Source organism: Eleutherodactylus coqui, chromosome 13 (genome assembly GCF_035609145.1).
Source record: "Eleutherodactylus coqui strain aEleCoq1 chromosome 13, aEleCoq1.hap1, whole genome shotgun sequence".
Taxonomy (NCBI): domain Eukaryota; kingdom Metazoa; phylum Chordata; class Amphibia; order Anura; family Eleutherodactylidae; genus Eleutherodactylus; species Eleutherodactylus coqui.
In genome coordinates this window covers 9,635,507-9,652,117 of record NC_089849.1, presented here as the reverse complement: position 1 = coordinate 9,652,117, position 16,611 = coordinate 9,635,507, and the positions used below count along the sequence as shown (strand labels likewise).

At 51.2% G+C, this 16,611-nt stretch overlaps 1 protein-coding gene across 2 annotated transcripts; it reads right to left on the bottom strand.

The window, feature by feature from the left end:
* Positions 1 to 560: 560 nt before the first annotated feature.
* RAE1 (ribonucleic acid export 1) lies at positions 561 to 14,759 on the bottom strand. 2 transcript variants are annotated; one of them, XM_066586334.1, is made up of 13 exons: positions 14,610 to 14,759; positions 14,330 to 14,426; positions 12,250 to 12,354; positions 11,599 to 11,691; positions 11,213 to 11,299; positions 11,041 to 11,127; positions 6,624 to 6,695; positions 6,389 to 6,496; positions 4,688 to 4,794; positions 4,529 to 4,604; positions 3,301 to 3,495; positions 3,136 to 3,221; positions 561 to 1,302 (listed from the first exon to the last, which is right to left on the bottom strand). In XM_066586334.1, coding segments are annotated over exons 2-13 (1,107 nt in total). In that variant the 5' UTR covers positions 14,420 to 14,426; positions 14,610 to 14,759; the 3' UTR covers positions 561 to 1,301. The 2 variants fall into 2 exon arrangements, with proteins under 2 accessions (XP_066442431.1, XP_066442433.1); XM_066586336.1 differs by lacking the exon at positions 561 to 1,302 and having other exon boundaries at positions 3,135 to 3,221.
* Between the last annotated feature and the right edge of the window lie 1,852 nt (positions 14,760 to 16,611).

The window sequence follows — 16,611 nt, the reverse complement described above, 5'->3', positions numbered from 1 at the left end:
AATGTGAATGTTTGTAGTAGCAAGCTGAGTGACTGCAGAGCGAGAACGGAGCCGAGTGCTTCCTGCACACATCAGCCTGTCAGTGGAAGTCCTAACCTGCAGACATGATGTTCTGACGGCCTACCTTAGGATGGGCTATCAGTAGTTTACAGCCCCTTTAGGCCTCTTTTACAAGGACTACAAAACGCATGTATGTAAAGCGAATGGTTGCCTATGGGTTCTTTCATGAGATAACCCATTGGAAACCATCAGCTTCACATACATGCAGTTTGTAGCGATGATTTTGTAACCCGTGTGAAAGAGGCCTTAGGCTATAGCGCATGCTGTCCTCAAAAAGCCGAATGATGGTTACACTCGCTTGTGCCAACTGTTGGCCAAAGGGCTGGCGCACTGCAAGGGAGGTCATCATCATGTTCTTGTAGACAAGGGCTCATGTGAAGAGGCGAGATAATCCAAGGCGTACCGCGCACGAACAAGACGTCACCGATGCAGTGGTCAGCATTGTGGGGTCGCGGCCCGCTAAGTTACAAAAACAATGAAAACACAAAAATGACAAAATCTTCAAAAATTACTAAACCAAAATCTTATTTAACAATCTCAGTGTTGGGCGACAAATCGCAAGAAGCAACCAAAGTAACAGCATGGCAACAAAATATCCAGAGAACGTAAACCAAGGCGGTGGAGGGGCGCGACGGTCGATTACTAAGAATGACGTTTTATTCAGATACGAAATAAAATCCGAGGCGCGCGTTTACACGGAGGAGTTAAGGCAGTTTTTTCGCTGTCCGCATGCTGAGGCCTCGCCATCCCACCAGTCAGAGTCCTGCAGACACCGTCCGGAACGAGGAGGCCGCACAGGACTTCCTACATAGTGGGGTGAGCTGTACACAAAGGGAAGTAAGCGGCCCCTCGAGGACATCGGTCAACGTATGGCGGCATTCTGTGGGGTTTGGAGTTAGGCCCCTCTCACACATGGCCCTGGCACAGCGATTTTACTTTAGTTTCCGGAGGCAGAAACGGCTTTAGCACATCCCATCATTGATGAGGCGCGCTAAACACAAAAAATAGAACACATAACGGTCAGAAATCGCGACGCTGGAAAGCGCCACATTCGAGCGCGTCTGCGAGGCTCCGTTAAAATCAATGGGAGTGTTATGCCTCAGTTACTGCCGGTAATCGCAGAAATAACGTCTGTGTGAGATTTTGGCCTTAAACTGAACACAAGAAGGAATATTGTGGAACTTGGAAGATGAAACCCAAGAAGTGTGAAGAAAGTAACAGCCACCGGTCACGGGGATCCACCTGTGGGGAAGAGAGATGGTAATTAGTAGGAGGACCAATCAGACAGAAGACCCCAGAATATAACACACTGATCCAGACGGCCTCGTAATTAACACCTTTCACCCCTTCCAGCTGCAACCACATTTTTTTCTTTGCTCCCCACTGTCAACCAAAGCCACAACAGCCGCAGCGCCCACCGATTACAGCGATACCCAATGTGTTTCCATGTTTTGCTCCTCTGCCAGCATCTGACCCCCAGCAGTCTGTTGCTGTTGGCGCGGTGCGGGGGCGTTTCATGGGCTGAGCTGTAGTTTTAATTAGTACAATTTTGAGGTACGTAAAACTTATTGCGCACTTTCTAAATGTTTTTTTCTTGCAGGCGGGAGCGACCAAAACAAGCCAAGTTCTGATGAGATGTATTCTATTTTCTTAAATCTCATTTCCTGCGTTCGCCGCGTGGGATAATTATTTTCACAGAATGGACTCACGGATGCAGCGATACTTATTACCTTTATTTTCGTTAGATTTTATGTTAAAAAAAGGAAAAAAAAATTGCTGTTAAGTTGTTTTGTTTTTTTGCAATAATTAAAGTTTACTTTCCGTTTTTTTAGCCCCCGGAGGAGACTTGAATTTGAGCTCATTTGATCGCTTAGACCGTATACTGCAATGAGAATATATCCAGTGACACCAGCATCCACCGTACATGTAAGCTGTTGGGCCGGGACATCTTCATGCTTCTGTTGATGCCACCACTTTGGAGTATATATAATATATAGCTTATTTTGGGGAGAAGAGAGCCCCCCCCCCCCCCCCAACTCAGAGGTTCTGCTTTGTTTGGGTTTCATATTTATGGCGTTCACCACGTATGAATGACAGTAATTTTATTCTCCGGATTACAGAAATACCAAATTCCTAGTTTATTTTGTGCTAAAGTAGAAAAACACAAAAACAAAATAAAAAACAGACCCTTTTTATTTCCTGGTCCCCCCCCCCCCCTCCCCTGCACAACAAGCCGCAGGACATTGACTTTCCAACCGCGTTTCTTTCTGAGGGCTTATTGCTTGTGGGGCAGCCGGCTGTTTACAATGGAACTCTTTTGGGGTACAGATTTTTTTTTTTGATCTTTTTTTAATCTGCACTGATGTAGCTTTGATCAGTGACTTTGCTTCCTCTAGAGCTCCTCTGGGCAATGTGGTGTATGCTTTATATACATCTGCTACCAGCACATCAGTCATCGGATAACGTTGGAGCCGGATGACACAGTAAGGTGTTTGCAGCTCCGCTTTCCCACGACAGGGGATGCTGGGAATCAGGATGGGAACACTGGATTTCAGCACCTGATCTTTTTGTTCCCCTGGGGATAAGCTGCTGCCAGACGCTCTGCTGATGACTTATCTCCCTAAAGACACGAATATCTAACAGAGCATTGATGTGTATGGAGGAGCCGAGGAAACAGCCAGCGACCAAACGATTGTTCATCAGACATTCATTAATGTGTTTGGGCGGCTTAAGGGGCCGAAACGGTCGAGCACTGAGACACGGCCCAGCGAGGTCTGCTGAATGGAGGTAGAGCGGGCCGCGGATCACTTGGGCCCATCGCCTGTATTCACAATAAGGCCCATGTTCACAGATGAAGGACGACCCGTTTGCAGGCCGACCGGCATTTGATTTTAATGCCTGCAGAAACTGAACAAATCCTCATCCGTCGCTCAGTCGCCGTCTACCCTGAATGATTATCGTTCACATTCCCGGGATCCAGCGAGAATCTGAACAATCATCATTCAGTGTGAAGGGCCCCCAAGACTCACGATGAAGGACTTTAGATGCTCCCAGGGACTAGAAGATGTCACTTACTATTTCTTGTTCCGAGGTTTCAGTTCCTCGGCGGCGTTACGTAGGAAGATGTAATTCTTCTTCTGTGGATTGTAGAACTCATGGCCCTGGAGGAAAGGACAGTTACTGACTAGCAGAGGGCCGTACTGCAGCGGGCTGGCAGCGGATGATGGGAGTTGTACTCACCTTGGACCAGTCGTAGCTGGAGGAATATGCGAAGATGTTTCCATTGTGGTTGAAGCAGCAGGCAGAGATGGGTTGGTCCAACTGCTCTGAAGTCTTGAGCTTTGTCCGAGCGTCTTTGTCCCAGAAGCTGAAACGCCCGTCGGAGCCGACGGTGGCCAAAGTGCCATGTACCGGATGGAATGCAATGCCGTTCACCTGTGAGGCGGAATGTTAGCGAGGACCATTAGTCTGTCAATCAATGGCACAGCTGGGAATCATTTGATCCGATTCCCTATGAAACACCTCATCCCCCCCCCCCCCACACCCCCCAATACTCTGAAACAGAAAGCCACCCCAGGAACAAAATAAGATGGCTGCACCACTTCTGATGACATAATGCAGCCAACGATACAAGTGAGCAGCGCTGACTATTAAAGCGGCGTCTAGCGTCTTAGACTACCAATGCATAGCGTACATCAGGTAATCAGAAGTGTTGCAGCCATCTTGGTTTTTCCGGGACTAAAGGGTTACTTTAATGTACAGAGCAGGAGGCGGCCAGTAATTGTGCGTTCGCACGACACAGATTTGCTGCGGATTTGGGCGAGGATCTGCAATACATTTCTCCCCTTCAATTTAAATGATGAAATCTGCTGCAGACTGGCATCAAAGCCACGGCAAGTTAGAATAAGGCCGCCTTCACAAGGCAGTAAACATGGCCGAACGACCGCAGCGCTGGCCGTACAAGGCAAGTCAACGACATATTACAAATCTGCTTCACATGCTGCGGCTTTGCTGCTGCGACAACACAGGACAGTCGAAAAACGCTGCAGGTCCCGAATCCTCCGCAGGTTTATGTTGTGGAAAACGTGGAAGCAACACGAAAAACGCCATAATCCGCAAATAGTCATGCTGCATTTTGTGAAGCTTTTCCTCCGCAGAAACGCTCTGAATCAGCTTGAAAACCGGCGTTTGTGGAGGTTTATTAAGATTGCCAGTGTGACCTCCGTGTGGGAAGCGGGTCACAAACACACAAACAGTCCGGCTGCAGAAAAGCCGCACATTAAAATGCAGTTACATGTACAAATTCCACACTAAAAACACCGCAAACTCCACAAAACGCGTGAAATCCGCCCATCGGCAGAAACGCAGTAGTTGTTCCGCAGCCGAGACGCCTTGTGTGAGGGCGGCCGTACAACCAGCCAGACAACCCCCCACCCACACTGCAGAATGGAGAATCCCCAGATCTCACCGCATAGATGTCCTGAGGGGCCGCCGTGTTTGTCCCGTTGGAGCGATGACATTTGAACGTGAAGTTGTCTTTGGCGCTGTGAGAGGATGAGACTTGTTGTTACTGCTGCTCAACGACCCACAATGCACCCTGCTCCATCCCTGCAGCTGGGATACTTACGGATTTGGGGGGTTGATGTAATGGATGGCAACTCTACCTTCGATACTGCCCAACGCAAAGCCGGTCGGCTTGTTCTGTTTATCTTTAAATATGGCGACACATCGGTGCTGGAAGGAAGAACAGACGGGCGAATCAATCTCTCCATCGGGGCAATGAAGGCTTTATGCAAATAAACGGTTCTGCAGTTTGGGGAGAATTTATGAAGTCTGGTGCTGCGCCTCCCGCTTGTACCCAGTGAGCTAAGGGGTATACACCTTCATGCCACCTCCGCACGGGCGTGACAGATCACCAGACAGATGCACGGTGCATGCATGGAATACGAGCACAACTAGTGCTGCTGTTGGGTGCCGGGAGGTCGAGCAGCCGAGACTCTGACTGGGAATGCCAGCAGCATCGCCCAGATGAGCGGGCAGCGGGCATACTGGGCACCACATCATACACGTACATTTCTAGCGCCTTTGTTTTTCACACAACCTCAAGTAAAGCCCTAAACCAGGAGAGAAGAACGCCGGCTCTTTAATGGTCAAAACAATATATAAATTGATGACCGCTTCCCTCTCCCCACTGAGTCCCTAGATGATATCGTGTCTCCCTGTGTCACTGTGGGCATGGCTGCCCACCCCCCACAGCATGAAGGGAGCGCTGGCCGAGCATACGTGGTTAGCGCTCCATTCATTTCAATGGGGCTGACGGAGATACCCGAGTGCTGGGGGATAAGAAGTAACATGTCATTTATGTACAACCCTTCAATAAGTCTTGTGATTGGGTGCTGAGGGCTGAAAACTGATGCTAACCTCCTCTCAGTTGTGCATCGGCGCTCTGGTTAGGAGTAGTATTGTAGCTCCTCTTTTTGTAGAGGTGCAGCCGTCCGCGAGTTTTGAGCGTTTACAGCATCCCCGCGCCGTACGCAAATCAGCTGCAATCTTTCCGATGGAGGTCGTGGAGCTTGTTGTGATCTGCGCTGTCTGCCGTTGCGTCATCCTCAGCCCCTCCTCTAATAACTGACGTCTACAGCGCCAATCGTTACACGGGGAAGACGACGCAGCAGTAGGCGCCCAAACCAAAACGAGCTACAAGTCCGCCCACGCAGTGCAGGGAATCTGTAAACGCACATAACTCCCGGACGGCTGCACTCCTGTAGAGGAGGTACAATACCGCATACGACCAGAGCGACGGGCACAGCAGCGAGGAGGTGAGCAGCCAATTTCCAGTGACAGCCTTTATCTAATCCAGGAAGGGAATAGGCGGTAGGACATAACAGCAGGTAAGTGGCAGGTAAGTGGCTGCTCACACAAGCATTTTCCTCACAGTCTAGATTACAAATAGAGATGAGCGAGCGTACTCGCTAAGGCAAATTACTCGAGAGAGTAGTGCCTTATGCGAGTACCTGCCCGCTCGTCTCAAAAGATTCGGGTGCCGGCGAGGAGATCGATCTCTCACTCTCTCCCCCCGGCTCCTCCCTGCTCACTCCCGCAACTCACCGCTCAACCCCGCCAGCACCCGAATCTTTGAGACGAGCGGGCAGGTACTCGCATAAGGCACTACTGGCTTGAGTAATTTGCCTTAGCGAGTACGCTCGCTCATCTCTATTTACAAACCATCTTTGTGAGAGCGTCTTAAACATCCGGTGGAGATCAGGAGATGCATCCTCAGCGTCTACAGGTTGATGCCCTGAACCGGCCGCCATGCTCAGCTCATTACCTGGTGTTTCAAGGGGGATTCAATCCTCCGAAATTCAGATGGTTGGTTCTCCAGCTGGTAAACTATTAACCCTCTTTCTGCGGTGGCCACGACGGCCATAGGATAGACCTGAGGAGGACACAAGTGAAACAAGTGAGGAGCGATGTGGCACATGGCCGAGGACTACAGCCGACCGTGTACGGAGCAGACTCATGTACTAAAAGTCGCTTGTATGGCGCAATCCAGAAGGACTTACCACATCTGCGCAGTAACATCGCTCAGGGAGCTGCAGCGTCATCAGGGGGTTCGGGGAACGCGTGTCCCAAAACTAGAGGGAAAACAGAAAAGTTTGACACTATGTGAGCCAGTAGGAAAGTCAATCTGTGTACAATCATAGATCCCTATGACCCCTGAATTTGGGGTCAGGAGACCTGTGGTCGGCCAGGTAACTTGCCCAATCACGAGATCAGGGGTCCCGAAGGTCACTGCATGACTGCAGCAGAAGTCAGACATGTACAAAACCATTGGTACAACTGTATTGGTCCGCTTTCACATGGCCGAGCAAAATGGGTTCCTCATTGCAAGTACTTGGATGAAAATGGAGTAATTAACCAGAGCCAGCATGGGATTGTAACCAACAAGTCATGCCAGACGAATCTAATTTCCTTCTATGATAGAATCACCGACTGGGTTGATCTGGGAAATGCGGTGGATATAGTATATCTTGACCTTAGTAAAGCATCTGACAAAGTATCTAATTCTATACTTATTGAAAAAATGACCAAATCTGGGATTGACAAGGCAACTGTTAGGTGGATTCACAACTGGCTGAGTGATCGTACTCAAAGAGTGGTCATAAATGGCTGCACATCCAAGTGGAAGAATGTATCAAGTGGGGAACCACAAGGCTCTGTCCTAGGCCCAGGGGTGTTCAACATTGTTATAAATGATCTGGAGGAGGGAATTGATGGGAAACTGATCAAATTTGCCGAAACACAAAGCTAGGAGGGATAGCTAACACTAGGGAAGAGAGAGTATTCAAAAAGATCTAGAAAAGTATGAACAGGGGGCGGCGACTAACAGAATGGGATTTAACAAAGAGAAATGCAAAGTCCTACATCTGGGCAAGAACAATGAAGAAAGCACATACAGAATGGGAGGAATTGGGCTAAGCAGTGGCACATGTGAAAAAGACTTGGGTATACTAATAGATCATAGACTGAACATGAGTCAACAATGTGATGCAGCAGCCAAAAAGGCAAACACAATTCTGGGATGTATAAAGAGAAGCATAGAGTCTAGATCATGTGAGGTCATTATCCCCCTCTACTCTTCCTTAGTCAGACCTCATCTGGAATACTGGGTCCAGTTCTGGGAGCCCACTTTATAAAAGACATAAACAAACTGGAGCAAGTTCAGAGAAGAGTTACCAAGATGGTGAGCGGTCTGCAAACCATGTCCTATGAGGAATGGTTAAAGGATCGGGGAATGTTTAGCTTGCAGAAGAGAAGGCTGAGAGGAGACTTAATAGCCGTCTACAAATATCTGAAGGGCTGTCACAGTGCAGAGGGATCAGCCCTATTCTCATCTGCACAAGGAAAGACTAGAAGCAATGGGATGAAACTGAAAGGGAGGAGACACAGATTAGATATTAGACAGTGAGGGGGATCAATGAGTGGAACAGGTTACCATGGGAGGTGGGGAGTTCTCCTTCAATGGAAGTCTTCAAACAGAGGCTGGACAGACATCTGTCTGGGATGATTTAGTGATCCTGCACTGAGCAGGGGGTTGGACCCGATGACCCCGGAGGTCCCTTCCAACTCCACCATTCTATGATTTTGTTTCGGACATTTTGATGTATAATTTGTGGTTTCAGACTACAGGATGCATTTGGCAATGGTTTTGGTTGGCATTGGGTCTTTTTACACTACCGTTCAAAAGTTTGGGGTCACATTGAAATGTCCTTATTTTTGAAGGAAAAGCACTGTACTTTTCAATGAAGATAACTTTAAACTAGTCCTAACTTTAAACAAATGCACTCTATACATTGCTAATGTGGTAAATGACTATTCTAGCTGCAAATGTCTGGTTTTTTGTGCAAAATCTACAAAGGTGAATAGAGGCCCATTTCCAGCAACTATCACTCCAGTGTTCTAATGGTACAATGTGTTTGCTCATTGGCTCAGAAGGCTAATTGATGATTATAAAACCCTTGTGCAATCATGTTCACACATCTGAAAACAGTCTAGCTCGTTACAGAAGCTACAAAACTGACCTTCCTGTGAGCAGATTGAGTTTCTGGAGCATCACATTTGTGGGGTCAATTAAACGCTCAAAATGGCCAGAAAAAGAGAACTTTCATCTGAAACTCGACAGTCTATTCTTGTTCTTAGAAATGAAGGCTATTCCATGCGAGAAATTGCTAAGAAATTGAAGATTTCCTACAACGGTGTGTACTACTCCCTTCAGAGGACAGCACAAACAGGCTCCAACCAGAGTAGAAAAAGAAGTGGGAGGCCGCGTTGCACAACTAAGCAAGAAGATAAGCACATTAGAGTCTCTAGTTTGAGAAACAGACGCCTCACAGGTACCCAACTGGCATCTTCATTAAATAGTACCCGCAAAACACCAGTGTCAACATCTACAGTGAAGAGGCGGCTGCGGGATTTTGGGCTTCAGGGCAGAGTGGCAAAGAAAAAGCCATATCTGAGACTGGCCAATAAAAGAAAAAGATTAAGATGGGCAAAAGAACACAGACATTGGACAGAGGAAGACTGGAAAAAAGTGTTGTGGACGGATGAATCCAAGTTTGAGGTGTTTGGATCACAAAGAAGAACGTTTGTGAGACGCAGAACAAATGAAAAGATGCTGGAAGAATGCCTGACGCCATCTGTTAAGCATGGTGGAGGTGATGTGATGGTCTGGGGTAGCTTTGGTGCTGGTAAGGTGGGAGATTTGTACAGGGTAAAAGGGATTCTGAATAAGGAAGGCTATCACTCCATTTTGCAACGCCATGCCATACCCAGTGGACAGCGCTTGATTGGAACCAATTTCATCCTACAACAGGACAATGACCCTAAACACACCTCCAAATTGTGCAAGAACTATTTACAGCAGAAGCAGGCAGCTGGTATTCTATCGGTAATGGAGTGGCCAGCGCAGTCACCAGATCTGAACCCCATTGAGCTGTTGTGGCAGCAGCTTGACCGTATGGTACGCCAGAAGTGCCCATCCAACCAATCCAACTTGTGGGAGATGCTTCTAGAAGCGTGGGGTGCAATTTCACAAGCTTACCTCAACAAATTAACAGCTAGAATGTCAAAGGTGTGCAATGCTGTAATTGCTGCAAAAGGAGGATTCTTTGACGAAAGCAAAGTTTGATGTAAAAACAATGTTATTTCAAATACAGATCATTATTTCTAACCTTGTCAATGTCTTGGCTCTATTGTCTATTCATTTCACAACGCATGGTGGTGAATAAGTGTGACTTTTCATGGAAAACACAAAATTGTTTGGGTGACCCCAAACTTTTGAACGGTAGTGTATATATATAAATATATATATATTTTTTTTTTACTTATTTTGTAACTATTTTTACCATCTCTGTCCCCTATGACATCATAAGTACTCTGGGGTTCATTCACATTAATAAAAAAACCCTGAAAAAAAACACAAACACTTCCACTTTATCCATAGGAGCCCCAGTCACAGGGTAAAACATCCCCCTGTAGTGACAATAGTCACTAGCAGAGCTGATCGGGGTCTACTAGGACCCTGCAGCACTGCTGTAACGGAGCACCTGGCGGTCACGTGATCGCTGGGGCGCATAGCAGTCTGTTTTTTAGTTTTAACCCCATAAGGACCAAAGTGGTTTGTCCAGAAATTCAGGGCGATGACTGCCGCCCGATGCAGCCTGCAGGTAACCCGTCCTAACTTGCTGTTTTTCTTAGTCTCCACCTTCCAAAAACCATAACTATTTTTCTGCTGACATAACCATACGAGGGGCTTCATGTTGTGAGACTCGTAGTTTCTAACATATCGTACAATGTCCCAAGCTTGTAAGTGGGGTGAGATTGGGATGATGGGGGGGGGGGGGGGGGGGAGCAGGAATACCCGCAGCGGCACAACAGTCATATTTTTGTGGCGTTTACAGGGCAATAAAAGTTTAGTTGCCACATTCTTCTGTCGACTGGGCTGTGTGGGCAAATGACCCGCAGCGCCCCCATTACCTGTAATACATGGAAGGCCAAGTCCACACAGCAGCTCTCCATTCTGGCTCATAGGGTAGGGTCCTCTGGTGCCCGTACCCCCTAATAACACTTGGACAGAGGTGAACTTCATAACAGCTTCTTTACAGGTACAATCAGGTGTACTGCGGCTTTAAAGCCTTCCGCTGTTTAGTGGGCAGATCTGCCCCAAAATCTCCATGTAGCTCGCGGATTTGGACATGGACTTCCCCTCCTCACCGGCAGCATATATACGGACAGGCTGCGGATTTATAATCCGTATTGCTCGCCAGTTCTGCGGTGGGTTTCACGCAGGGTTGCTTTGTTTTTGCACCGTGTCGATGAGATCTCTTCCTCCACCATAAATGTTTCCGTGTGAACGCACCCGTGTGACGGAGCGGTATAAGGTGGGAACCAGTAAACTAAAGCCCCGGCTGTGATCTCTACCTTGAGGGTCTTGTCCCAGCTTCCGGTCATGATGCAGTTGTAGTTCGGAGCCTTTATCCAGTGAACGGTCTTTATTGGAGCGTCGTGCTGATGGGAGGAAATGATAAAGTAAAGGACCCGTCATGTGACCTGCGCACGTTATCCGCTGTCTGCGCGTACCCCGTATACGGACCTGGGCGATCTGTAAGGACTGGTTACTGTTCAGATCCCACATCTTGGCGGTTTTATCACAAGACGCTGTGAACACTTTACTGCCGTCCTGCACCAAAAAACAAAATAACTTAGTAACGGCTGACAGGAGGAGCTCCTGAGCCCCCAGAAAATCTTATTACATTCCGGCGCTCATGCGTTATATATAGAACTACAAGAAGCTTCCTGTCCGCAGGGGCCGATATTCCTGCAGAACGATTTCATCACCTCATGGAATCTACGCCGCAACGAATTGCTGCGGATCTAAGGATGACGGGAGTCCAACGCGCCACCAGATGGGGGCTAATAAAGGGGCGGTCAGAGTATAATGTAACCCAGCACCACGGGGGGCTGCACCGCACTGCTTACGTCGCTCCAGCACACGTCCAGCACCGGTCCTGTGTGCATCTGCTGAGCCTTGGGGATGGTCTGACCGTTGTCCTGCACTTCCCAGCAACGAACCTGCAAGAAGGAAAAGAGCGGTCAGCGACGGAACGTGTGAGCCATGACATGAACACGTATGACGCCCGATACAACGTGACACGTTATCTCCAGAGGGAGGTCACTGCTGAGTGTGGAGTGCTCTCTCATTATGGCTCTGTGTGATCACCGCTGGACGCACGCGAGTCGCACACTTTTGAATAAGGGCGAGAGCAATGCTGGTCCGAAACGCCAGAGCGCCCCTGCAGGCTCACGAATATTCTACTGCAAGTACATGTTGTGAAAGACAAGCATCCCGTTACTCCAGGAGTGAGAGACAATACTCCGTCAGCCTCACGCGGGCGCAGCGCAGGAGTCACGTTTTTAGCTCCCATATGGGGCGATTCTTACACAGAATAACCCTGACATACAGCGGGGGTCGGGCACTCACCCCCTATGTGGAGAGGAACCTGCCTATTTTCGTGCAGCGACCCCTTTAGCGCACACTTGAGCGTCGCCCTCCGTCTACAACCTCCCAGTACTGCAGTACAGCCGTGGGCCGCCCGGACACGCTGGGGGTTGTAGTACTACAGAACTTACATCGTTGGCCCAGGACCCCGCGATGAGGAAGTTCCCCGGTAAGGTGGGGGGGCTGAAGGAGAGGCAGGCAATGCTGTCGTCAGGGGGGGACGTCACCTCGATGTCCTGCGGAGAGATGGCGACAGGTTAGTACAGGCAGCAGAGCGGTGACCACGATGGGTCGGTACAGGCGGTGGAGCGGTCACCGTGGCGACACGACGGGTTAGTACAGGCGGCAGAGCGGTGACCACGATGGGTCGGTACAGGCGGTGGACCGGTCACCGTGGCGACACGACGGGTTAGTACAGGCGGCCGAGTGGTGACCACGATGGGTCGGTACAGGCGGTGGACCGGTCACCGTGGCGACACGACGGGTTAGTACAGGCAGCCGAGTGGTGACCACGATGGGTCGGTACAGGCGGTGGACCGGTCACCGTGGCGACACGACGGGTTAGTACAGGCGGCAGAGCGGTGACCACGATGGGTCGGTACAGGCGGTGGAGCGGTCACCGTGGCGACACAAGTTAGTACAGGAAGAGGCGCACTGGCCGGTCATCGTGGCGACACGACGGGTTAGTACAGGCGGCAGAGCGGTGACCACGATGGGTCGGTACAGGCGGTGGAGCGGTCACCGTGGCGACACGACGGGTTAGTACAGGCGGCAGAGCGGTGACCACGATGGGTCGGTACAGGCGGTGGAGCGGTCACCGTGGCGACACAAGTTAGTACAGGAAGAGGCGCACTGGCCGGTCATCGTGGCGACACGACGGGTTAGTACAGGCAACGGTACACAGAGCAGTGACCACAACAGGCTGGTACAGGCGTTGGAGCGGTCACCGTGGGAGCACGACGGGTCAGTACAGGCGGCAGCGCACGGAGCGGTCACCGTGGGAGCACGACGGGTCAGTACAGGCGGCAGTGCACGGGGCGGTCACCGTGGGAGCACGACGGGTCAGTACAGGCGGCAGCGCACGGGGCGGTCACCGTGGGAGCACGACGGGTCAGTACAGGCGGCAGCGCACGGGGCGGTCACCGTGGGAGCACGACGGGTCAGTACAGGCGGCAGCGCACGGGGCGGTCACCGTGGGAGCACGACGGGTCAGTACAGGCGGCAGCGCACGGGGTGGTCACCGTGGGAGCACGACGGGTCAGTACAGGCGGCAGCGCACGGGGCGGTCACCGTGGGAGCACGACGGGTCAGTACAGGCGGCAGCGCACGGGGCAGTACAGGCGGCAGCGCACGGGGCGGTCACCGCGGCGACGCGACGGGTCAGTACAGGCGGCAGCGCACGGAGCGGTCACCGTGGGAGCACGACGGGTCAGTACAGGCGGCAGCGCACGGGGCGGTCACCGTGGGAGCACGACGGGTCAGTACAGGCGGCAGCGCACGGGGCAGTACAGGCGGCAGCGCACGGGGCGGTCACCGCGGCGACGCGACGGGTCAGTACAGGCGGCAGCGCACGGAGCGGTCACCGTGGGAGCACGACGGGTCAGTACAGGCGGCAGCGCACGGAGCGGTCACCGTGGGAGCACGACGGGTCAGTACAGGCGGCAGCGCACGGGGCAGTACAGGCGGCAGCGCACGGACCGGTCACCGCGGCGACGCGACGGGTCAGTACAGGCGGCAGTGCACGGACCGGTCACCGCGGCGACGCGACGGGTCAGTACAGGCGGCAGTGCACGGACCGGTCACTGTGGGAGCACGACGGGTCAGTACAGGCGGCAGCGCACAGAGCGGTCACCGTGGCGACACGACGGGTTAGTACAGGCGGCAGCGCACAGAGCGGTCACCGTGGCGACACGACGGGTTAGTACAGGCGGCAGCGCACGGAGCGGTGACCACAACAGGCTGGTACAGGCGTTGGAGCGGTCACCGTGGGAGCACGACGGGTCAGTACAGGCGGCAGCGCACAAAGCGGTCACCGTGGCGACACGACGGGTTAGTACAGGCGGCAGCGCACAGAGCGGTCACCGTGGCGACACGACGGGTTAGTACAGGCGGCAGCGCACGGAGCGGTGACCACAACAGGCTGGTACAGGCGTTGGAGCGGTCACCGTGGGAGCACGACGGGTCAGTACAGGCGGCAGCGCAGGGACTCACCTTCATGGGGTTGTGGTTGTCGGTCGTTGTGCTTCCGAACATTCCCGTCCCTCCGGTGCCGAAACCGCCGGTGGAGCTGAACAGGGTCATTGTGGTCCTGGGAGGAGAAGACACGAGCGCTGAAATGCACGAGTATACCCCCCACGGCAGCCCACCCGTCACCTCTGAAGCCCCCCACGGCAACCCACCCGTCACCTCTGACGCCCCCCACCTGCAGCCCACCCGTCACCTCTGACGCCCCCTACCTGCAGCCCACCCGTCACCTCTGACGCCCCCTCACCTCTCCGGTGTCTCAGTGTCGGCCGGCAGCCCCTCCCGCGCTCCACGTTCCCAGGCGACGGTGACGTCACGGGCGCGCCGCTCAGCTTTGTCGCCATCATAGCGACACCTGCTGGACGGAGTACGGAACTGACAGAGCGCCGCCAGTACACGTTCACTACAGAGCATCACCTGCTGGCCACAGACTGGAACTGCTGGAAGTAACTGGACCAGTAATACACAGCGCCACCTGCTGGAACATACGGAGAACTTACGCATGAATGACACCCGCTGCAGGATGCAGGGCTGCTGCTGGCTGGCAGTGAATGAGGTGGCAGTGGCTAGTTTACCCAACTGTAATCACATTACTGCATATTTTGGCCCTTCTTGCAGTTTTTTGGGCACATAAGTACGCACACAATAAGATACACAGAAGGGCCCATTGTTTGGATGTGCAAATACGCAGGTTCCTCCATATACATGGGGTATTTGCGCTGTCCATTCGCTTTAGGGCTTCTTCAGACGTTGAACCCGTTTGCTGTTGACAAAGGCCAGCTGGCCGAAATGCATCATTCAGCGGTTTTTGCATACAAAGTTTGCAGCAGATTGCTTTTTTAATGGAATAACTAATAAAGCAGAAAGTGTTTTTCTGGTTGCAGCTGACCGCCACCGCTTCTCTTTGATGTTTCCACCCCCCCCCCCCCATTCTGGATCCAGAGGAAGGCAAAAAAAATCAATGACGCAGAAGCCAATTAGCCCATTTGAAGAAAAAAAATCATTTGCAACTCCGTAATGGCCGTCAGACTAATCCCTGGATCAACGCTTTGAAAGTTCCTACCTGAATGTAAGACCCGGAACAACAACCCGCTGGTCACCTAACAGTAACATAGTATGAAGACAGTGTCCATCTAGTTCAGCCTGTTTCCATCCCTTCCTTGTTGGTCCAGAGGAAGACAACCTTCCTGACTCCATGACAGCCAGAGTAATCCCCGGATCAACATTTGAGATCATCAACCCCGCTGGTCACCTGATGTCTATATCCTATAATATCATAGCGCTCTAGAAACACATCTAGTCCCTCTTAAACTCCTCTATGGATCCTGCCATCACCACGTCCTCAGGCAGAGAGTTCCACAGTCTCACTGCTCTTACAGTAAAGAACCCTTTCTATGTTGGTGATGAAACCTTCTTTCCTCTAGACGTAGCGGATGCCCTCTTGTTACCGCCGCAGTCCTGGGTGTAAACAGATCATGGCAGAGATCCTTGTATTGTCCCCTCTTGTATTTATACATGGTTATTTGGTCGCCCCTTAGCCGTCTTTTTTCTAGAGTAAATAATCCCAGTTTTGGTGCCTCTCTGGGTATTCCAGTCCCATCATTCCATGTATTAGTTTAGTCGCCCTTCTTTGTACCCCTCCAGCACTGTAACATCTTTCCTGAGCGCCGGTGACCCGAATTGTACGCAGTATTCCATGTGAGGCCTGACGAGTGTACGGCCACTACACAGAGATCGACGTGAAGACTTCCGCTCCGACATCTTTGTATTTGCGGTGCCGACAGCATGCCCCCGCACAGCTGATCAGTCGGGGTTCCGAGCGACAGACCCCAGCCGATCGACTATTTACAACCTATCCTGATGATAGGTCATCAGTAGTATTCTCACTGGAAAACCCCTTTAAGCTGAGATCCAGTGCGGTGGGAAGAACAGAAACGTGCGAGTACCCAAAAGTTCTGTGATTCATGCAGAGAAGAGGAAGGCTAAGAATAGCTAAACTTCAGCCAGTAACTACCAGAAAGAAAACTCAGGAATAGAAGAAACTAGAGAAAGAGAAGCAGGAGGGCAAAGCATAGGGGATAGGAAGAGATCACTGTTAGAAGGTGCCAGTTTGTTATCCAGATATCAAGTCTGTGCCTCATATCTGTAAATGCTCGAATTGTGCCGTTACTAGCGCTAAGTAAAGGAAACTAAGAATAATTGTGAATTATACTGAGAAATACAAAACAATTCTAATCTGCACTTAAAGA

Coding starts and splice junctions, on each gene's coding strand:
- RAE1 (XM_066586334.1), bottom strand. CDS start 14,419: ATGACCCTGTTCAGCTCCACCGGCGGTTTCGGCACCGGAGGGACGGGA. Junction 11,300..11,598: donor TGGACGTGTGCTGGAGCGAC/GTAAGCAGTGCG, acceptor TTTTTGGTGCAG/GACGGCAGTAAAGTGTTCAC. Junction 6,497..6,623: donor GATGTTACTGCGCAGATGTG/GTAAGTCCTTCT, acceptor TGTCCTCCTCAG/GTCTATCCTATGGCCGTCGT.